At 44.4% G+C, this 22,408-nt stretch overlaps 2 protein-coding genes across 2 annotated transcripts; both read right to left on the bottom strand.

Moving 5' to 3' along the window:
- Positions 1-437: 437 nt before the first annotated feature.
- LOC115364426 (serotonin N-acetyltransferase-like) lies at positions 438-3,433 on the bottom strand. The gene is made up of 4 exons (XM_030058997.1): positions 3,311-3,433; positions 2,395-2,616; positions 1,933-2,087; positions 438-1,770 (listed from the first exon to the last, which is right to left on the bottom strand). Exons 2-4 carry the CDS (start codon positions 2,549-2,551, stop codon positions 1,402-1,404), a joined length of 681 nt encoding a protein of 226 aa, XP_029914857.1. The 5' UTR covers positions 2,552-2,616; positions 3,311-3,433; the 3' UTR covers positions 438-1,401.
- A 4,041-nt stretch (positions 3,434-7,474) lies between these two features.
- Positions 7,475-22,390, bottom strand: sphk1 (sphingosine kinase 1). The gene is made up of 5 exons (XM_030058402.1): positions 21,899-22,390; positions 14,594-14,743; positions 10,710-10,804; positions 10,018-10,133; positions 7,475-8,712 (listed from the first exon to the last, which is right to left on the bottom strand). The coding sequence occupies exons 1-5, from the start codon at positions 22,326-22,328 to the stop codon at positions 7,803-7,805; spliced, it is 1,701 nt and encodes a 566-aa protein (XP_029914262.1). The 5' UTR covers positions 22,329-22,390; the 3' UTR covers positions 7,475-7,802.
- Positions 22,391-22,408: the final 18 nt, after the last annotated feature.

The following is a 22,408-nucleotide window of genomic DNA, read 5'->3' as shown; positions in this document are numbered from 1 at the left end:
TGGATTCATAAACTAAAACAGTTTTTTTCTATTCTAATTCAGCAAATCCCATAAATGTTGCTTTAAGTGAGGTCAGTGGAGCCGCTGGCTAACTGATGAGTGGATCCTGTTTTAAATCCTCCGACGTTACAATAGTTAAAGCCCCCTAATAGAGCTGGAGCAGCTGCGGTTGAGCTGCTAAAGCCTGGTGATCACTGACGTCAGCCCATAGTTACGGGCAGCCCAAAGGTGCTAAGCAGCAGACAGCTTACAGCCCGTGTGCCCAAGTGTCTGACACAAACACAAAACCCCGTCCATGCAACTTCACATTATTATTAACAACACAGTGCTCTTTTGCTCTCTTAAGGTGAGTGAAGGCCCAGTTTAGATTAAACAAAGTAGAAAAAATGATTACATGTACAATGCAACATCAGTCAATCAATCAATCAATCAATCAATCAATCAATAAATCAAACTTTATTTGTATAGCACCTTTCATACAGGTTAGTGCAGTTCAAAGTGCTTCACAGGTGACTGACAAACCGATAAAAAGATTGATCAAGACTGAAAAAACTAAAATAAAACATTAAAAAGATGGAACAAAAATGAAAATAATGAAATTGAAATTCAATAAGATAGATTTAAAAGCAACAAAACAGATTTAAAAGCTATAATAATAATAAAAATGAGTTAAATAAAAGCTACTAAAAACACTAGACAAAATAGATGAACAAGATAAAACAAAGCAAAGATAAAATCGACAAGAGGCATAAAAAACAATATAAAATAATGTTAATAATTATAACATGAAATAGAATACAACTTTGCAACACAAATACAATAAAATAAGTGAATAAAATGTCTATACACCGTTCTTAAGCAAAAGCCAGGCTGAAGAGGTAGGTTGTAAGTTTACATTTAAAGATTTCAACATGTCCAGGTGCTCTCAGATCCTCAGGCAGACCGTTCCAGCAGCTCAAAGCAGTAAAGGTAAAAGCTGCCAGAGCTACCAGAGGTTTTATTCCTGCACTTTGGAACAACTAACAGGCCTGTGCCGGAGGACCTGAGGGGCCTGGATGGCAATACATGGCAATACATCACAGTGTAGTACATCCATATACCTATTCTTATAGCACAACAACACAGTGACACTTTCTTCACAGATAAACATGTTTCTGATATGACAAAGTGGTGATATTCTTATGCTGATTAGTAAAGTCACAAATGAAGTCTGGAGAGTAAGACTAAGTGGCCATTAGAAAGGGGAACTGACACTGAAGCTTAGCTTACAATTTTGAATAGTCACCAAAAGGTTGACAACCTACTAAGCTTACAACACAACTTTTTTTTTTGTTCCTTTTCGATTCAAGTTAACCTGTGCAGATGTACTGCCTCATTCAGTGAAAAAAACAAAGAAGCCTGTCATACATCAACACGTTCATCAGTCTTTGTTATCGGCAGAGTCAGGGGATGCTGAGGGAAACGGATTGCTTCGCTGTTGCGGCGTATGTAGGCATGGCCGCGGATGGGGTACCACATCTCTGTGAAGGTCAGGTTGCCCACGGTGATGGCACAGCGGCCCAGGACCTTGAAGCCTGACTTGCGGTAGAAGGGAATGAGGAAGTCCTCACACATCAGCACGGCCCGGCGCACACTGGGGAAGCAGCGGAGATACTGCAGGTAGCGCCACATCAAGATGGGACCTTTTCCCTGCTGTCTGAAGGTGCGGTGGACAGCTAGGACGTGGATGTGGACTGTGGAGCCACAGGGCTTGTGGAGAGTCAATGCTTCCTGAGGTAAAGACAGACACTGATTAAAGTGTTGGTCGTTCACATTTGGATACTGAAAGCCTCATTAAGTTGGACTCAAATGATTATTTTTTGGTGTTTTTGAGGAGGAAACTGGCCTACTGCAAAGGCATTGTGCGGCTGCATCAGCATCAAGATGTCTTACTGTGGTGAGCCGGTCCTGATCCCACAGAGAGCCGATGATGAAAGCCACTAGCCGGCCCTCCTCAAACCAGCCCATGGACAGGTCTGGACACAGGGTGAGGAAATGACGCACCTCATCCAGGTGGAGGGGGCATTCTCCTGACACAGAGATAAAGGCTGGAGAGAGAGAGAGAGAGAGAGAGAGAGAGAGAGAGAGAGAGAGAGAGAGAGAGAGAGAGAGAGAGAGAGAGAGAGGGGCTGAATTAGAATGCCAAAAATGGGTCGGCACTACTTTTAGGGTGGCACAAATTGCAAGACCAACTCAGTATAGACCACACAGTGCAGATCTAACATGTTTTCTCTAAAACCATATAAGAAAAATTTGAAGAGTTGGACCATCTCTGTGCCAGCAGTTTTATGCAATGCCAATTTCCACTCAGAAATAGTTAAAAATGAGTTTACCTGCTCATCGTGGACAACTCACCTTCCCTCTCGATCTCAAAGACGCTTATGGCATCTTGCGTGTTGAGCGGCCGCACCTCGCTCGCGGGCAGCGTGTGTCTCCTCTGAATGCCGGGCGAAATAGAAGTTGGTGTCTGCATTGGTTTGATGAAAGGCTGGGCGCCCACAACGGACATCATATGAATCTGTAGAGAAGTTTCCTCCTCGGCTGGCTCGGATCACCCTGTGCAGGCTGTGGGAAGCCCTGCGAGGAGACGAGCGAGCTTTCAGGCAGCATTTATAAGACAGCCCGGGTGGATGTGATTCATCAGCCCATTTGCATTTGAATATTTCAAACCAATTACAGAGCATGAAAGTGAGACCTGAGTGCGACAGGGTGTGTGGCCATTTACCCAACCCTGTAATTAACTGCGTCCATTATGGCTATTTTGTTTGAGCCTCCAATGAATAGGCATTTACAGATATAAATAGGCTGTTATAACAAATTATTGTCATTTCACCAACACCTCCAGCCTGTAGAGAGTGTGCGTGGCGCCTGTTGACCGGGTGGCTGACCTTGACCCAGGAGAGTCAACTCACTGAATGCTAAGGTGAGACTCTGTCCTGCATCTAATATCATTTGCAACCAAAAGCCGCTTACATTTGCTGGGAACGAGACGGGAGTTGTATCTGGCCGGTGTGATCAGTCACTAGACGGAGGTCAGGTCACCAAATTAAACGACATGGACGCACAGTTTAGAAGTTGCACTGGCTGTGAAAGCTCCCCACTGTTTTGATATGATTATTTTTGGCCCGATCCTCGCTATAATCGATTACAGGTGACGCAATCGACCAGATCAAATTTGGAGCTCACTTAGGCTGCTGTGTTGCAAATGTCATACATTGCCACGGCCAAATGAGCGCAAATGCCACACGTTTCATTTAAGAAGCCAACTTACCCGGATAGACTGAGGTGTGGGATCTCTGTTGGGTCGTTTTTTGGATTGATTTTGTGGCCTGCGTGACTGGCTGACCAGCTCTCCTGCTCTGCCCTGCCTCTCCTGCTCCACCACAGACGTCTCCCTTCATTATAGAGTGATTATTACTATGAGTCACATGATGAAGGATTACAGAAGTTGTTTCCACAACTCGGCGCATTACATCCACTTTATCTCTTCCCTCACAACGGATACAACTGCATGGCTCCTCCTTGTTGAGGGTTAAATGCTGCAGAAAGTGGCTGTGGTTCTATATGATGTCTACTGCCATCATACACATCATCCTGAACTGGTGCATCTTATCCTGATCCGGCAATGGTGCCCAACTGCCTCTACTTGTTTTTCTGTCTTCACACGTGCCAAAATATTATTTATCGACTAAAAGCATAAAGAAAAAAAAAAAAGCCAGGCTAAAATCATAAAGTTGTGTTTAAACCAACAACAACACACAGAGAATTTGATTATTCTGAATTTATTACCATTCAGGCATTCAAGATTATAGCAGGGTTTTATGTGTCCAGTCTGATTCTTATAAAACATATCTCTGGAAAAATATAGATAACCTCTCTCTAACACACAGGAATAAATCATTTATAAAAATGCCATGACAGTAATGACAGACAAGTATCAATATTTGTATATCAAAAAGAAAACCTACTACTGTTGTCACATCAAAACAGCCTGTGGAATACAATGATTTAACAGTACAGTCCCATAAGTTAACAGTAGTTGAAAACTCCCTACACCAAGAGGCAGATATTGATTATTATTATTTTTTGTTTGTTTTGCAGTTGTATACAAGTATCAAGTATTATCATCTATTTTTTTCCTCTTATGATAAATTACAATAAGTTGGATGTTGTTTTCTATGCATGAAGATTTGTGTACAGAATGCATTGTCTAGCTTGGATACTGGAGCTGATCCATGTTGTAAGATTGGTTCATTCATGATAATTATTTCATATAAAAAAAGCAAGTAAGAGGCGGGGGTTTGATCAGTTTGTGCCGTTACAACATCAGGATATAACAGGGAAAAGCTTCGTTCTATGCCCTTGAATGAGCAGACTGGAGAGGAAGTCCAGCAGAGGGAACCCTCACTCCAGACATGTGCAGCCACGGCACTTAATGCATCCGCAAAACTTCTCTACACCCTTCTCTACTTCATACATGTGGTAATGAACAGTGTATGGGCTGCTGCAGAAACATCTCTGACAGCAGAGCCCTCTGAAAACCAATAAAAGCACCTGGATAACTTCACTGAGGATATGACATTGGTATAAGGTATGCTGTTGGAAGGCTGTACAGAAGACTAGTGCATGTTAGAATATGTAAATGTCTCATTAAAAAATAAGAAATAAAAATCAATCTGTAGACGGAAACCGGCACGGCAATGAAAAGGTAGAAACCTAAACTCTGGGCATGGATTGCTCATCAGTAAAAGGTCAACTTCAAGTACAATTCATCAAAGAAACCTCCCTTCATTATACATTAAATGAAGCTACGTTCAGAGAATAATATTTGTGTTTCCCACGATGGACGATCATTCGTGGTTCTTTCATAAACCCAGGAAAAACGGCAGAGACACAATGTGTGCAAGCAGCTCATTGAATTTGATTGTACCCCACTCAATATAACAGCAGTGTATTTATCAAACCTTTAAAGTCGATGAAACAGCACACACTTGAACTCCATTAGCCTGTTCACATTCTGCTTTTCACATACAGCATATCACATGATGTTTAAAGGAATACTCCAATATTTTGGGCAAAATACCTTTTGGTCATACCAAGACTAAGACATGATGTTTGATACCATTCTCACCTCTTTACGTCCAGTTACTATGGGTAACATTTGGTGTTAGCTTAGCATAAAGAGTTGAAGTCTATGGGGGTCATTAGCCTAGCTCCGTCAAAGTGAAAAAAATAAACCTTAAACTTTGAAGCTGTCTTATTTACACAGTACATCATTTATATTTGAAAGACATGTCTTGGGATATTAAAAAAACAAGGTGTTTTAGGAGAAGTTAGATGGTGGAACTGTAACCGCTGAACACATTTATCCTGCAGCTTATTGCAATGATCTGTGCAATGAAAGTCGAGGAAGATCCAGGACAAATTAACTTAATTAACCAAAAATTCTCTCATTCATTCATTCATTCATGAAAATCCTTTTTAAAAAATTCCAAGATGTGCCTTTGAAATAAACATAATGCACTGTGTAAATAAAACAGCTTCAGAGTTGCTGTAAGGTTTATTTTTTCACTTTGATGGAGCTAGGCTAATGATTCCCATAGATTTCAAGTCTTTATGCTGAGTTAACACAAAATGCTAGCCATAGAAAGCGAACCACTGAATGTATAGAGGTAAAAATGGTATGAAATATCTTGTCTCAGTCTGGGTAAGTTGGGAAAAAGGGGCATTTTGCCCAAAAGTATCCCTTTAAGAGGTGTTGCTTTATGAATCAGCATTCATAAGATCTTCACTACCCTGTCAACATTCTATTTTTTTTTTTTTTTTTTTTTTTTTTTTTTTTGCTTACAGAAAATATTATCTTAAGGTAACAATAACTGATATTACTGATCTCTCTAATTAAAATAAGAATAAGCTGCTATAAGCTGTCCTATACTGGTGTAATAGATATGGCGCGGTCATCATGACCTGAAATGAACTGGTGAGAGAAAGTGTGTGTGTGTGTGTGTGTGTGTGAGACATCGAGTGTGGAAAGAAAGAGGGGTCCTTATGATAATGCTAACATTTGCAGTCTTCTCTGCTCCTGTGCACTAATGCTCAGCACCCCAGCACCCACAGCCGACTAGTGAAAAGGCCACGCAGCGGAGCAAAGCACTTGACTCCCTCCAGCTCACACTGATCCCATGCCTCAGTCTCAATATGCAACATTCACTGACCCGGCGCAAAACCCTGCTCTCCACTTTGTGCTTCAAACAATTAGGGAAATCTGAATAGCTGTCTGGCAATACCATGTTATGTAACTGATGAAACTGACTTTAAAGCATTCATAAGATTAAAAAAAATACTCTCAAGCTCTCTTTTTATTTAAACATCCTTCAGTGAGCTTTTGCATTCAGATGTAAAGCTTAATAATAAGGACACATTAGGTGCTGATGGCTCATTAACCTTAGGAGGGAGAGAGTACAATCTTAAGATGGTAAGAGGAGAGGGATCATATGCACAGCAGCAGACCATCCCCCTCCCCCTCGCTAAGTGCTGCAGAAATGCAAGCGAATGTGTGTGCGTGTGAGTGAGAGGAGCTGTGCATATGAGGAGGGGGGATGGTGAGAGTGAGAGAGACTGGGTGTGTGGGTATGCGTGTGTGTGTGTGTGTGTGTGAGTGGAGGTGGTTCTTGGTGATGGCAGCAGAGGGAGCAGGGTAAGAGAAAGGACAGGGTAGGAAATAGATGAGAGGTGAAACCTCAGCTGGCCAGGTTTCTCTCTGCTTTGCCAGCACTTTATACTTTCTCCCCGTCTCACTGAGCACGGAGGTATGAGCGAAGTTTTCACACGGAGGTGAGATGGGGGTGGCTTGAGTTCACTGGTTGCTACTGCTGCATTATGACTACATCTGATGTCAGAATTCATGATGCATTTCATATAAACTATGGTTTTAAATACAGATCCAGGTGATGCACTGTGCTTGTCAATAGATTATCTCCACAGCTGAGGGCTACAGAGCGTTCTGTAATGTGCTCTTTATTGGGGGCAGGTGGTGCTGTCAGGCCGGGGCAGTCTCCTCAGCAGGGCCACTGCCCAGGAAGAAGATCACTAGCCTGGTGTGTAGTGGGATGAGGGGCGTGGCCCAGCCAGGCTGCCTTGCCAGAGCCCCGCGGGACAGGAAAATGTGCTTCTCCTCACGTGTGTCATGCTTATCAGGTCCGACAGCTAGTGGAGCGCACAATGCACTCCTCAGCCACAGCATCGTGTCGCTTTGCTCAACAGCCCTGGATGCACAGTCACAGACACACAACATACACACACAGGTATATGAAGGCACACACATGTGCTAGCATATACATCCACTCATGCATGTGTGCACAAACACACATACACACAGACAGGCACACGTGCACATGCAGTACTCTTTTTCTCACTCTCTTACACACACACACACACACACACACACACACACACAAACATACATGCACACACTCTCTTTCTCTGAGCTGGGACCAGCCAGCAGCAAGAACAACCACCCATGGCTTTAACCCTGAATCAAACATTGAGACAAAGGGGGAGGGGTCCATCAAAAATAGGGCAAGTTGTCTCCGTAGAAAAATAGAAAGAGGAATTTCCAAAAGCTGATATAATGTCTTTGGCACTTCTGAAAACACAGTGTAAATAAAGAAAGCGACTCAGAGTAATAAAGCCCAAACTACTGAGAAATAGATAAATTCTACAGCCAGAATAAAGGAGGATGGGTAAAGATGGACAATCCAGGTTCATCCACATATAAGTCTGGCCAGTCCTGGGTGGATATGAGCCTGGACAGGCCCATACTCCACCATCTCTCCGTCCACAGTGATCATGCCCTGCGGAGAGAGGGGCTCCAGCCGCAGGGCCTTCACCTTCTCGTACACAAGGTGGGGGCAGCCGCAGGCCAAGTGAGCCCCCTTCTCCATGGCAAGGAAAAGGCGCAGCAGGGCGGGACGGGAGATGCCCGCTGTCACATAGAAGAGATGAATCAGCCCGTCATTTGCCAGAGCACCTGGGACTGTCCACAGGTCCTCAGCCAGGTGAGACTGGTAAATAGCCAGCACCAAGACAAAATCCTCCTCCCGAACCACTGTCCAGCTCTCTGGAACTGGCTGGTCCAGGCCGGGAAGCAGGGAGTCGGGAGGCCCTCTGGTGTTGCTGTTGCTCTGCGACTCAGGTCTCTTGGTGGTGATGGCGTTGTTAGAGGAGTTGGTGATGGTGTTGTGGTTGGAGTTTGTGCTGCTGCGGTTGTGCAGAGAGTTCTGATTTGGGGACGTGTTGGGAACGGGCCGACAGGGAAGAGAGGTGCAGAACGAGTGGTGCTGAGGTGTGGAGGGTGGAGGGCTGGTCTTGATGCTGTTTCGAGGAGGTTTTGGTGCCTCCTTAATAGGCAGGTATGCCAACCTGCCCTGGTACACCCTGAGGGAAGCCAGGCGCACCAGGGTGCCCATCAGAAAGCGGATTGCACCAATGTGCCGGTACTTCTCGCTTTCAATGTCGACATCGGCCACAAAGCCCCAGGCCAGGGAGAGGAAGGAGAAGACGCGCTGTTTAGATGCCAGGTGGACAGACACCAGGTCCAGAGAGACAACCAGACCTTTACACAGCATGAAGCCACAGCTCAATAGTAGCTCTTCATTCCATGCTGGAGGTGACCTGTGGGAAGGTCACACAGGACACAGTCAGAGACAGCCATAGCGTAGTATCACATTACATGACAGTGTAATGAATTACTGTAGCTGTGTAATATCACAGGGAGACAAGAATCTCCAGTCTATGAAGTGATACAATCCAAACCAATAACACTGGCTGTGCCATAATTTTTGTTGCTCTTGGTTCTTTTTTGTATATAGAAATGAGCATTTGCCGAGTAAAATATTTTAGTCAGTGGTGCAAAAGTTATGTTGGGGGTTCTGGAGGGCTTTCCAAGGGGTCCTCAGTAATGTATAAAATAAGGAAAAGACATTATGTCATTGTGTACTGCGTGAGCTAAAATTGGTGCCAAGTGTGGAAAAAACTGGTGCAGTTGACACCAAACTCACATTTGATGTATCCGTTTATGCAAATCGCCTTAGAGTAGATACTTTGAAACCAATAACAAGGACAAATAATAAACATTGCGCAGAAAACCACCGGTCTGCTTAATGTAAAGGGTATTTTGTTACACATTCAAATCTCCTCCCTATCAAAGTTCAGTCATGTTTGCAGTTTATGGTGGGGTATTCCATGACTGCCCCACTGACTTAAATTTTAGTAGCACCACAGAAAATTTGGTAAGCTGTGGCGTATAATATACCTTATCTGCCTCATTTTTTATGTTCCTTGCCACAATTCCAGTCAAATTTCACCGGAATTGAATTCACGAGAAATTATTCGGATGCAAAAAAGACTTTTAACATTATGTTTTAATCTTGCCACTTGGAATCTATTTGTAAGTGTCAGTTAAATTAATTTTTAACTGAAAACAAATCTTTTCAGAATAGGGTCATCCAGGGGGTGCGTGACTAACTCGACGGTCTGGAACATGAAAAAGTCCGGAAACCCTCGGCTTAAGTGGCTATTAAATCCCTGTTGTTTTCTTTTGCTGCCCTGTTATCATCCAACCAGCAGGGGGAGGTAATGCCTACCGACCAGGAGAGTGGGTCAACTGGTTCCACAGCTGCATCCTGGACTATAATCACTCATAATGTGCTGAGTTTCTAAACCCATTACATCATTCCTGTGAGAATTATCAGCTGCCTGAAATGACCTGCTTCCGTACAGTGAGGCAGTCAGACCTTGCTCCACTATCTCTGCTCCCTCCTGAGGAATAAGTCTACTCTGTGCCCAGTCAGCCGTTAGCATAATTACAGCCTCACACAGGAGATAAATCACCTTTTTAGTCTGTGGAAGTTTTTGCCTCCTCTATGCTTTTGTGCTATGGTCCATGCATTTAAATGACTCATTAGTGGATTGACTCACTGTGAGTAATTGTGGATGGAGGCAGCGAGGGCGTTGCCCGAGCCACCTGGTAGAATGCCCAGCGGAGTCTGGATGGCCTCTTCCCAGTCCTCTCTCTCCATCAGACCATTTATCACCTGGGCGAACATGAACAAGCACGGAAACAGAATCAGACCGTGGTCTTAAATAGAACATGTTGCCTTACAATCTGGTATCACCTGCTTGTTTCTTAGATAGACACAGCGGTCCTGGAAAGAGCACAGCACTGATGTTGCAAGGCGTGTGAGTCTCACTTCAGCCACCCATGCTAAAGATGTATACATTCATGCTACTGGAAAAAGTCCACTGATTGGCTTATGCCTGTTTTGATTTCGTCTGTCGTCATTTAAAATACTCTAAAAACTGCAGCATCCAGTGAAATCTGTGTGAAGGACACAGAGATGGCAACGAATCCCTAACCACCCAGATTTTACACACTTGACTGCCAAGGCTCTTTGACTGATTAAAATCAAATTCTTGCTTCTAAGGACAATTAAATTTTCACAGGGCTATTCTGAAAAGGGGCTATGAATAGAAACATGGGCTAGAGGGTGGGTATCATTACCATCCATGATTGACTGACTTAGATATTTTTCACCCTCTCTCTTTTTTTCGCACGGCTCATCCTGCCACCCACATATCATGCTGCTATCCTGCCTAAGGAGACTAGTCACCTCGAATAGCAGCCCATCTCCAGACATGATAACCAGGGCATCCCACTGCGACAGGTCAGCCTTCCTCACCAGCTCCCGTGCATGGTTCTGGTGCTCTGGAGGGGACAGGGACACAAGTGAGAGGTGCAAGCAGCTGATAACAGGAGGAAAAATGGGAGGGAGGATAGTGACAAAGCGATGAAAGGGATCTAAAACACAAAGGTGAAAACAGAAAATTATGATAAAGCACAAACAAAACAAAACAAGGGCAGAGAAAGAGAGACGAGCCCTCTTTATCACCAACCTCCCGGGTAGGATCAGGGAGATTAGGGAGCAAAGAGATTCAATTTCCCCTTATCAGGCCAGACATATCACATTAGCCCGTCCAGTGGCTACTCAACAGCTCCAAGGCAGCTTAGGAAGCCAAACATCTGCGGCCGAATTACGTCTGCATGTGTGTGTGTGTGTGTGTGTGTGTGTGTGTGCACGTGTAAGCACTGACACTCTATACATGTGCGTGCATGTGTGCATGTGTTGGTTAATGCGCTGGCTGACGACGGGGCTATTTGCTCAGCCTAGTTTTATTGGCAGTGTCCTTGAGTGTCTGCTGGGGGGGCTCTGTGGGCTCGTCCCACCAGCACAGTTTCCAGCTCTGCCAGCTGAGACTCCCCAGTGTGAGAGAGAGAGAGGAGAGAGAGAGAGAGAGAGCAAAGAACGTATTGATTGTTGATGCCTTGCAGTAACAAGGGCAATAGTTTTCCACCTCGCCTGAGGTACATATCAAATAAAATAAAACAACAGTGGAAACTCTAAATGCCTCCCTCTCCTGCCCCTGACTTAGCTCAACCTCTACCTGTCCCCTAGCTCCCAGTGTTGTTGTTGTTTGGTATGTACCAGGGAGGCTGAGGGCAGAGTGATGCAGTGCTGTGCTGTCAGATGGAGGCGGAGAGGGAGTCAGCCTCCCTCTCTGTACAGCTGACTCAGCACTTTGAGCCCTAGTGGGGCTCGGCCTGATGCTGTGCTTCCCAGCCATTTCCTTATTCATGGGGTCACTGCCTAAACACAAACTCACACACGCCAAGCTAAGCTGCACTTCTGGGCGGCCGAGACGAGGACAACTTATGGTTTTCGTGTCATGCCTCCTTTATGTTCAGTGACAGTCAATTCCGCTCTTCACTGAGCTGCACAGACGCCGGCTGATCTTACAGCTCTGCTGAGGGCTGGCAATACATAAAAACACACTTAGAACTCTTGGGGTGAATTTAATTCACTTCAAACGCAGCTGTTTCCTACTACAGCAGTGTGACAGTTTACCCTCCTGTTCATTTCATTGTGTTACATACTCATAATGATAAACTTTCAAAGCTCATACAGCATGTAAAACACACGCTGACACGTACGGCACTGCTGTCTGTAGTTGTACTTAGGCTTAGGCTCTGTGACATGCTCATCACAGCGCTGTATACTGGGTAAATGGAGGCAGGGAGGCGAGCTGGTGCTGGTTAATCCACTCAGACGGTCTCTTCTGCCTGGTTACCACAGACAGCCACTCAGGCCCTCTGTGACCCATATTCTCCCTCGTCCTTTCTGCTCCGCTTCACTCCTCTGCCGGCTGGGCCGACGCAACCACGCCGAGCATCAGTAATTACACCGTCTTTTTTCATCACCACCCAGCTGCTAACCTTCCTTAAGTCCCAAGGGCCGGCACAAAGAGCCTGCGCATCAGCACTCCTCCTCAAACAAACACACGTGCGCACACAGGCACACACACATGCATACAGAGAGGGAATGAGAGATTTGCTCTTCTCGTCCCTCCTCTCCACTCTCATATTCTGTGTTACTTTGTTGCTTCACAGATTCAGACAGTGCCAAACAACTGCGCTGTGCCTTGCTGACGCTGGCAGAGACAACTATTGTACCTGTCAAACTCTTGTTCCTGTCAAACAGGGGGGTGGGGAGTGGTGGGAGAGGGAGTTGGGGGGCATCACTGGTGAATCTATTTCAGATCTTTTGGCATTAAAGCCTCTCTCTGTTCTCTGGCGGGTCCTCAATATTCAGACAGAGGTGTCCCGGAGTTCAGAGTCTCTGCTGACAGCAAGCAGCAGATGACACTGTGTGGGCTCCCAAAAAGCCATCAGCAACTCATGCACAGCGCGTACCGGCTGGAGTGACAAGTGATGAGATGTGCATGAGTGTGTATTGGTGTGCGTGCACTCGAGTGTTTCTATGCGTATGCCTGCACATATATTTTTTGAGCTTGCGCTGTGCCTGTTGCTGTCATATTCCTGTTGACACAAATAATGCATAAGAACTGCAGAGTGGTGTAGATGGTGCTGTGTTTAAAAGTTTTGAGTGTGAGACAGAGTGTGTGTGCGTCTGTGCTTATCTGTGCAGATACACACGTCAGTTTGTGTGACATGCAGGGTCACATAAACTGTTGGTTAAACTACCTCGTCATATATGTCATATATGCCCCTGTACCAAATAAATGTTGTCGTGTGTTTGTAGCAGAAATGTTTTTATAATAGGAGGAAATGCTACAACACTGCAAACCTCGACAAGGCAAGACTGCTGTTAGTGAGATTGATATGGAGGTTTTTTTTTGTTTCTTTATTGTGCAAACAGATAGAAAAGGTTTGCAATCCAAAAATTATATCTGAGAGCAAAACTATTAACAATGCAATCAAGAAATGGTTTATTGTAACTAAAATAAATTAAAATGCAAGTCAAAGACTTTTGCTTGCGGATCCAAGAGTTTTGTTTGTGAATTGAAAAGAATTGTTTGTGAATCCAAACGTTTTGCTTGCGGTTGATCTTAATTTTGTGGGTGAGACCTACACTGAAAGAGGTAAGACACATCTCTACTGGCCGGTCTTGACAGCTTGGCAACACTCACAGTTATGATGTAATGTAATGTTATGATGTGGACAGGAGCGTGGATCAGAACAGCTACTATAGCCCGCTATTAAACTGTAATTGTTGATGTTGCCAACAAAACTGTGGGTTTGCCAAGAAAATAGTTGGATTCCTAAATAAAACTTTTGGATTTGCAAAGAAAACCTTTGGATTCCCAATTTATTTTCCTTGCAATAAACCATTTTTGACTGCGGCGTTTATTGTTTTGCTATCAAATCCAATTTGATCGTAAACCTACTCTGTGTGATTGCATAATAAAGAAACAAAACACACTTGACACCACAGAATTGACAGGTAAAAACTGACAGCTATGTGTTTGGCTCAGCTAATTGCCTGGCATGACTGTTGCAGAGCAGAATATTGTTTCTCTGTGGCACTAATTTCCCTCAGAGCAAAGTGTATGACGGATGGCTGTATACAATCTGACAGTGACCCTAAATTTGAAATGCAAACAATAATAACATGTGAGTGAGAACATTAGATAAGGAGATGCTGCCCTTTCAAAGAGATAGGGCTCTTGTGTTATTGGCCATCTCTTTTTACAAAAAAGTCTCTGATCATATATGAACCTAACATAGACTATATAGCCCCCGTCTGGATGTAGTGATATATATGTAGCCCATATATGTATATATGAACTTACATGTGTAACATATATATGTGCATAGATGAAAACATCATATTATTTGTATATACACTCAACTGCTCAACATGCAGTGGTGGACAGAGGTGGCTGATGACTCAAAAAAAAAAAAAAAAAAAAAAGAGGGACGACACATGTATTTGTAATATATATTAGAGATGTACAGTATGTCCATATAGGAAAATGTACCAGATGTGAGGTATTTACATAGGACATACATATGGATTTAATAAGGACATATTATATATATGCCATATATTAATATACCCTATTTGTATATATGATATGTCCATATGCATGAATTATAAGTCTGTGTGTGTGTGTGTGTGTTAAGGGGGTGACTGACCTGTGATGACCAGTGTGTAGGGGACAGCAGCCTCCGTGAGCATGCCCTGTACGTGGCCAGTGAAGAGCTGGAGCGCCTGGCCACGCCCACTGTGAGGGTTCACCAGCACCATGACCCTGCAAGGCCGACGCACCTCCGTGTACACCACACCTGAGAGTGAGCGAGAGAGAGAGAGAGAGAGAGAGAGAGAGAGAGAAGCGCAAGTAGAGACAGGATTAAAAATGAAGAGAAAAGAAAAGGGCTGCCTTTCAAAAACTCTCAGCAGTCTCAGACACTCTGTTTACAGCAAAGACAGGAGCATCAAACTCTGTTATTTTGCCTCTCAAATATTTGTTACATATTATAGCGCTAAGACTTTCAGATGTTTCACAGAGGTTGGATGGAGTGCCTCAGGCTCTCTGTGACAACACGGAACACTAATGCCAGAGGCTGTCACGCCATTCAGACAGGTAACACTTCATAGTAACATAATATGCTTCTTTATTCACAGAATGAAGATGACTCTGACCCAGTCATAGGAAGTCAGAAATTACTGACTGTTATAATATTTTTCCCATAAGGAACTTTTCCTGTTGCTTCTGTCTTTTAAGGACGTCCAGATTGCAATAACCACCACTCTGATGATCTGTCATGTCTTGCTCAAGGGCACTTTTCCCACAGATGATTCTTGCCAGCCTGGGGACTTGAAGGAGTCTTTCAACCTTCAAGGCCACCTGGCTGTCAAATTTCTGCCTTGGGTGTCCTCGGAAATGTTTACAAAGACACCAACCTGAGAGAACCCCTCCCTTCTGAAGGTGGATTTAGTAGCAGATGCCCTTGTCTTCTATCTAGCGGACACAGAAGCACCAGAGACCGTATCAAATGAATCACAGAAGACAAAATAAATAAATCTCTTTTTTCGGCTAAAAAGATGTCAAGTCACACCAGCTTGGTTTGGCTGAAGGTAGTGCTGATTTTCTACACTCTTAACAAGTGGGTATGACAGCTGGGTATTCCACCGCATTTTGCATATAATGTGTTGTTATCTAGAGAGATGCATTGAAAAATTAATCTAAGAAAAGGAGGGGGTGGGGATGGGGTCTGCTTAAAACCTGCTTTCCAGCTTCGAGGCAATCATCCCAGTGCAAATATTTGCCACAGCAGAAGAACATCGCCTCATGCCAGCGGGATGAGCTGCTTGCTTTGTCTCACAAAGCCTGTATCTGCTTCAGCCTGCTTTCTGAGTGGTCCTCCTCTCCTTGACATTTCAAAACCTCAGATTCTGCTGCTATGACCTAAAATGACACTGCTGCTGTCACTGCTTCCCTCTTGTTCGCTTGGCTCATGATCCGGACCGGTGGAGGGACCAAAATATCTCAGAGAAAGAGGTGTGAACCCATCAGGAAGAGCGAGGAGAGAGTGTGAAAACACACAGGCACATGGCAAACTCTCTTTCCCTCTATTCATACACATTGGGTTACTATTGTTGTTTATTTGGGACAGAGTACAATGTGGCTTTCAGACACAAAAGGCCCTCTCTACAATTCCAGAATATGAGCGACAACAGTGGAAGCCGGCTTTTGTCAATAGAAGAGCTTTAGAGTCTGGTTTTGCACTCAAGGGTGGACAAATGGGCTCAATAAATTGTCCTGGATGAGCTGAGCTGAAAAACACACCCTTATTAAAGCCACTGAAGCCCTTGAAGAGGTCAAACACAAAGCCGAAATCCCCCTTCTGCAAAAACAAAGACAAAACAACATATGACTTTGGCAACTTTGGACTTGGAAATAAAATTCAGCAATGGCTCGAACACAGAAGCAAATATTGTGGTGTTGCATTGAAGAAATGTCCTGTGCTGCTTCTGTACTCCTCTGAACGGTTGCAAGGAAGGCAATTAAAAAGGAATGTAGACAACTTGCCATGCAAGATAGTTTACTCATTAGCTGAGTGATATGCACTAGCTACTTGAGGTGGGGAACTTGCTGTTGGCATGATTTCAGGTAAAGTAATGCAACGTAATCTAACATCTTATCCGTCAGAATGAGTATAGAAATTGAACTGAGTAGAATTGGCTTTGCATGGTGTTTCCAGAGAACCTACATTGAGTAGCCCTTTTAGAGCAGAATTTTAGACTCTAACCATAACCTGACCCTAACTTTAACCAAACTCAGACCCTAAATAATTCTTAAACTAGACTGAGACCAACTTAACCCCTTAACCATTTCGAAATAAGATTACAATAACACACTCTCAACATAACCTGACCCTAACCTTAACCTGGTGCAGTGAGCATGAGGGAGAACAGCTCCTTCGTATTCATTCCACTAATAATAAATTACTAATAATACTAATAATTACTAAATAACTAACCATCACCACAGGCCCTGTCCTCCTAACAACCCCATTGTAACTACCGACAATACATGCAGCTTGTCTGACAGGACTTTGGGCCATTATTTGCTGCAGCAGGTAAAGACTAAGGGGATGAGGTGATTCCATAAAGCTGAACCAAGGCTGACAGCTCCTGCTACCTGGTCCCGGGCATCAGGGGCTGCCACATGGTTTCACGTTAACTCCGAACCAGTGTCAAGGCGTGTTGTTCTTCAGGGTTGTGGCAGATAAGTCACGGATGTGGACCTGTGCCTTCTCTCTTGAAAACTCACCTCGCAAACCGCCCATACTATTGAAATTGTAGGTGAAGGGGTAGGTGAGAGATATGGAGTGTGATCTAAGCGTTGTAATAAATCATCTATTTCTTTCCGACCATTTAATAAATTTGTCGAATTTGGTGATTCTTTATTCATGATTTCTTGTTTAGTTTATCACAGGAAATGACTTTTACACGATGCTAGTGCAGTGCCCGTTCAAAACGTGTCTGTTCGGAACGGGTGGATTGCTTTGCATCTGGTGTTGCTGCTTGCAGGCTTCTGGAGAACCACTCAACCAAACAACTTCACACTCAAAGCTGAATTTCCATTGGGTCCTCAGCAATACAGCCGCCAAGTGTGAAGCTGATTGGATGAACAGTTGTCGAGATAATCAAAGGACAGACAGCCAGAGTGTGCCTGTGTGTGTGTATGTGTGTGTGTGTGTGTGTGTGTGTGTGTGTGTGTGTGTGTGTGTGTGTGCACGTGTACACTCAACACTGCACTTCCTTGGGTGCTCAGCAATACACCCGCCAAGTGTGAAGTCAATCGGATGAATGGTTATCGAGAAAATCGAAGGACAGACACACACTCATACAGAGATTCCTCCAACAATCGTGCATCCATGTCATGTTTTAAGAAAATTTTTATGTGTAAGATAATTTTTATGTCTTTCAGGCTGTCTATCAGGATGTTTATGTTTTGCATGAAAGGACTGCAAGCACAGAGAATTTGTTTCCATCATAATTTGCATGTTAAAAATACTGACAGGCCATAATTCAAAGTATCTCTAAACCTCTCAGACAGGCTTCTTTTAATGGCGGCAGTTAAAGTTGTTTAAACTGGGCTATAAAAATTCCAAATGATAAGGCAGCGCAGTGTTACTTTGAACCTCTGATGGTCTGATGCCCGCTCCCTGAGCCACTGTTTTCTAACGCCCTGCCTCCGAGTTATGTTTCTGACAACAACCTCTTCAAGTGGATATTGCTCTAGGGGCGCGATGTGTGTGTGTGTGTGTGTTTAAGTGTGTGACTGAGAAACAACGAGTGTGAAATCTGTCTGTATTTTTTGATGTGAAGTTGATACCTATGGGCAGACGTAGCTCTGTGCCATAGTGAAAAGCTGTTTGACAAGCAAACTCTGAACTCCTCTGTGTGCATTTCACAGTTACAAGTAGGTGAACAGCCAAAGGCAGAGAGGTGACAGCCAGACTCAAAGTGATGATGCGATGGCGCCAACAAGCTCATGAGAAAATCTATGAGGCAAAAAAAAAAAAAAAAAAAAAAAAAGAGTTCCTCTACTATCCAGGTGACAGCATGCTTATTACTATGCAGATTTCTAAATATAGTTTCACCAACAAGTAGCCGATCTTACAGCACAGATTTGTTTACCATTTAAGGAAACTCTTCCAAAAATGTACACAAGTGAAGATGTCTTCCAGTGAAAGCTGTCTTGTCTCAGGTGCACTGGGGTGTAACTACGTGTCAAAAGTGATTCAGACTGGACTGAGATATTTGCAAACAAGCTGGATTCCAAGGTCGAGCTGGGGACGGGAGCATGGGCAGGAGGGGGTTCAGAGGGGTAGAGTAAACACCGCAGCCCCCTTGGCCTCAGGAGGCCCTGACAGCCCATCACGGCACTGTGTCACAGAGCAGGAGACGAGGGGTCCGGAGGGACCCAGACGAGAGGCCTGGTGGGGTGAGAGGTCAGCTGGCTGTGGCTGTGCTCAGCTCTTGTCTCCTTCCCTGGTGGAAAAGCAGCAGCGGTGACTTTAGCCCAGCCGCAGGGAGGAGAGATCACACACTGACAGATACAAGCCTGCCCTGCGGCTGCTGGAAAACACAGCCGTTTATGTGTGAATGGGACAGACCACAGCTCGTTTTTAGCTTTTACTCTTTCATCCCTACTTCTCCCAAGCTTATATCGAACCTCTCTACACACACACACACACACACGCACACACACACACACGCATGCACACATACACACACACAATGCACAACCTACACAAGAATCACATTTAGCCCTGAAACAGCTTCCAGGATCTTACAAATCTGAAGGGGTATTTGGGGTCAGCTACAGGAGGACCATGAAATGATTCAGATGATTTTACAAATCGTTAAATACAGCCTGTGTGTGAATGTAAAATCTATATTTGGCCCCCATATGAGCTGCTGGAAGAGCAGAAAAGGCTACAGCCAGGAGGGAATACAAAAGTCTTACACTCATGCTGGGACCAGTCAAAGCAAGTAACCATCATCTCATTCCCTCGCATGCAGTCTTATTGTGGTGCGTCTATGCATGGGATATAGGAGACCATTAACTTGTGCAGGACTGTATTATAGTGTATTGACTTCATTATTTATGGCTCAATCACTTCAAGGACCTTGCTCTGGGAATAAAAACCCAGTTCGACAATGGATACTATAGATTCCACAACACAAACCCAAATTACAATTAGAACAAATTAGAATTCGGTTTAGAGTAAATTAGAAATATAACCTCGCCATAAACACCTTCAAAGGGGCTTACTCCAGCATAGCTGCACCTATTGAATTTCATGTTTACTCATTTTTCACTTTGGTTAAAACTACGTGACAGCGATAGCTTTCTCACTAAATACAAATCTTGCAGTGCAACTGCACTTTTAATCCAACCTTTCCATCTGCAATGCCAGATGAGATGACATGTAATTAACTTTGGGGTAAATACACTATGAGAGATTAGTGAATCACTCTGACTTTCATAAACCCTCTACAACAAGGCTTTATCAAAGCAACAGCACATTCCACTGCGTCTAACATTATTCATTTAAAACACACACTATATTCTGTTAAATACTGTATTATTGGCTGTCCCAGATCTGGGATGCTAAAACAACCTTATAAATTAATAATGTCATTGCATCATCACTGAGGCACTGTATTACAAAGAGGGAGTAAAACAATCTGGAGTGAGGGACTGAGCAACAAAGTCTCTGTTTGCATTTCAATGGCGTATCGCTTGCGGCTATTGATGGCTGATTCATTTATATGTGTGAAGTGACATTTAAACACATCCATCTCCGGAGTCTTTTCACGAGTCAAGTGAGTTGGCAGTGAGATGGGCTGCCCAGTTACCTCTCAGGTTACCATCTGCCTGCCTGGCATAGGGTGGCAACTGAAACTCCTGCTGCCCCGGGAGCAGAGAGAAGCTGGATGTTCATCGCACAAAGAGCCCAGTCTTACTCTCTCTTTCCCTTTGCAACCTGGGGGCGACCTCATTCCTCATCCCACTACTAACACTTGACTCCATCCTGGGCAACCAACATTCCAAATTAGTCACTGCCAAGTCAAATATCCTTTTCCTCCTCTGAACTGCGCTGGCTGCCTGGGGGTGCTTGCCTGTGGGCACAGAGCTCTGTTTTATATTTTAAACCAATAAACACATGTGTATTACAAGATAGTACCGACTCAGTATGAGTAGGTTTAGCAGAGCTGCCTTTGATGCAAAGAGAGGCACTTCATCATCTGTACCCAAAGGATGAACAGAGAGTCACTTTGTTAGTTTGGGAGTAATGAAGGCAAACAACTTCTCATCAAGTGTCCTCATTTCCCCCCAAGTGAGTGATAGGGGTAATTAGCCAGATAAGCACCATCCATATTCATCTAAATAACCGACTTGTATAACAGCACGGAGAAGAGAGAGGTTGATGAGATAGGAAGATGGTTACTTTGCTTAAAGGAGAGCAGCAATTCAAACAAAGGGAGACATGATGAGACCTAATTAGATACAGCAGCGGCAGCAGCACAAGATGATAAACAAGTTTTGTTTTGTTTTGATGTGAAATTCCACCCATCAACAATAGATTCACTGTGGGAGTTTACCGAGCAGAAATAATAAGGAGGACCAGGCAGCTACCCTCTGTTGTCAGCAGATCAGATTAAAAAACCCCTTTTGTGAATACGCATAAACAAGCAGGATCAAGTGTCTGTTGTGGCACAAAATGACACTTTGTCGTGTCACTAGCAGCCAAATGGATCGTACAAATTGGTGAGTACATGGAGAACATGAGCCAGGTGTAATTGCTGCCAGGGGAAAAAAGTGGGAGGTGGCACTCCTTTCACAGCAGGTAGAGCCAGTTCCTTTGGGCAGGTGGAATGTCACAGTGCATTCCTCCTTCTCTCACATTACCAAGAGCACAAAATGATTTTGTTGTGGGGGGAGGTAAAACTGAGGTATGGTTGAGTGGGCTTTAACAGACACTGAGAAGTTATTTACCTGTTACTTGCATTTCAATCATGTGCCCTTCAAAAGAATTAGTTGCTATCAAATAAAACTAGACAAACCGTATGAATGACCACCAGGCAAATTTCTAGAATATCCAACCTGGGACTTAAAACATGATTGTGGTGCTCAGTAGAGGCAGCAATTTTCTGACCCTATTGTACTTCAGTAGCATTTGTTGTATTCTTTACACTCCTGTACAACCCAATATAATTCCTATGACATTCCTTTGGAGATTTAGACCTAGTTTGTTGGAAATTGTGGTATTGCTGTGGGAATACTGTGTTATTCTCTTTCCACAAGGGAGGTTACCATAGGTTCCCAAATTAAAGTCACGCAGAGCACATAGGTTAATAAATGAATTTCTCTGATGATGGTGACTGATGATTTGACCAGTGTTTCCTGTAGTGCTCACCATCTCGCCGCGGTATCTGCTGCACGGAGGCATCTCTGATGGCATGAGCCCATCTCTCAGCCTCCTGGAGGTTGGCGACCGGGTCCTGGACCAGTGCGACCCGAAAGCACTGCTCCACTCTCTGACGGGCCACGCCGGAGCTCATCCACCGCCTCTTGAACGGGTAGAAATAGGCTGAAAAGTAAGCGCCGATGTCCGTGCTGTCCCGGCCCCTGTACGCCCGGCAGCCGATACAGTCAGTCAAGTTAAAAACCACCTTAGTCCGTCCAGGTGACGAGGAGATCTTCTGGATGGCCAGGGCGCTCTCCGTCAGGCTAACCGAGTACCTGACCCTGTCGTTCAGCGTATCAGTGAACTCTCCGTACAGCACACCCACGACCCCATTTCGCTGACGGGACGGGTCCGGTTCAGAGGCATCTTCTTTCTCCATGCCGGACGGAGAGGACGACGCGTCCCGCGGGCCGGTGTGCGGATGGCGGTGCGGTGCGGACTCTGCGGCTGCCTGTCCGA

The sequence above is a fragment of the Myripristis murdjan genome, chromosome 8 (genome assembly GCF_902150065.1).
Source record: "Myripristis murdjan chromosome 8, fMyrMur1.1, whole genome shotgun sequence".
Lineage (NCBI taxonomy): Eukaryota > Metazoa > Chordata > Actinopteri > Holocentriformes > Holocentridae > Myripristis > Myripristis murdjan.
This window is presented reverse-complemented; position numbering and strand designations above follow the sequence as displayed.

Excerpts from the sequence above, each read along its gene's own strand:
- LOC115364426 (XM_030058997.1), bottom strand. The coding sequence starts at position 2,551 with ATGATGTCCGTTGTGGGCGCCCAGCCTTTCATCAAACCAATGCAGACA. Across the intron at positions 2,088-2,394 it reads CTTTGAGATCGAGAGGGAAG|CCTTTATCTCTGTGTCAGGA; the intron begins GTGAGTTGTCCA and ends CTCTCTCTCCAG. Across the intron at positions 1,771-1,932 it reads ATCAGGACCGGCTCACCACA|GAAGCATTGACTCTCCACAA; the intron begins GTAAGACATCTT and ends TCTTTACCTCAG.
- sphk1 (XM_030058402.1), bottom strand. The coding sequence starts at position 22,328 with ATGGAGAAAGAAGATGCCTCTGAACCGGACCCGTCCCGTCAGCGAAAT. Across the intron at positions 10,134-10,709 it reads GAGATGGGCTGCTATTCGAG|GTGATAAATGGTCTGATGGA; the intron begins GTGACTAGTCTC and ends ATGTTCGCCCAG. Across the intron at positions 8,713-10,017 it reads TCCATCCACAATTACTCACA|GTCACCTCCAGCATGGAATG; the intron begins GTGAGTCAATCC and ends ACCTTCCCACAG.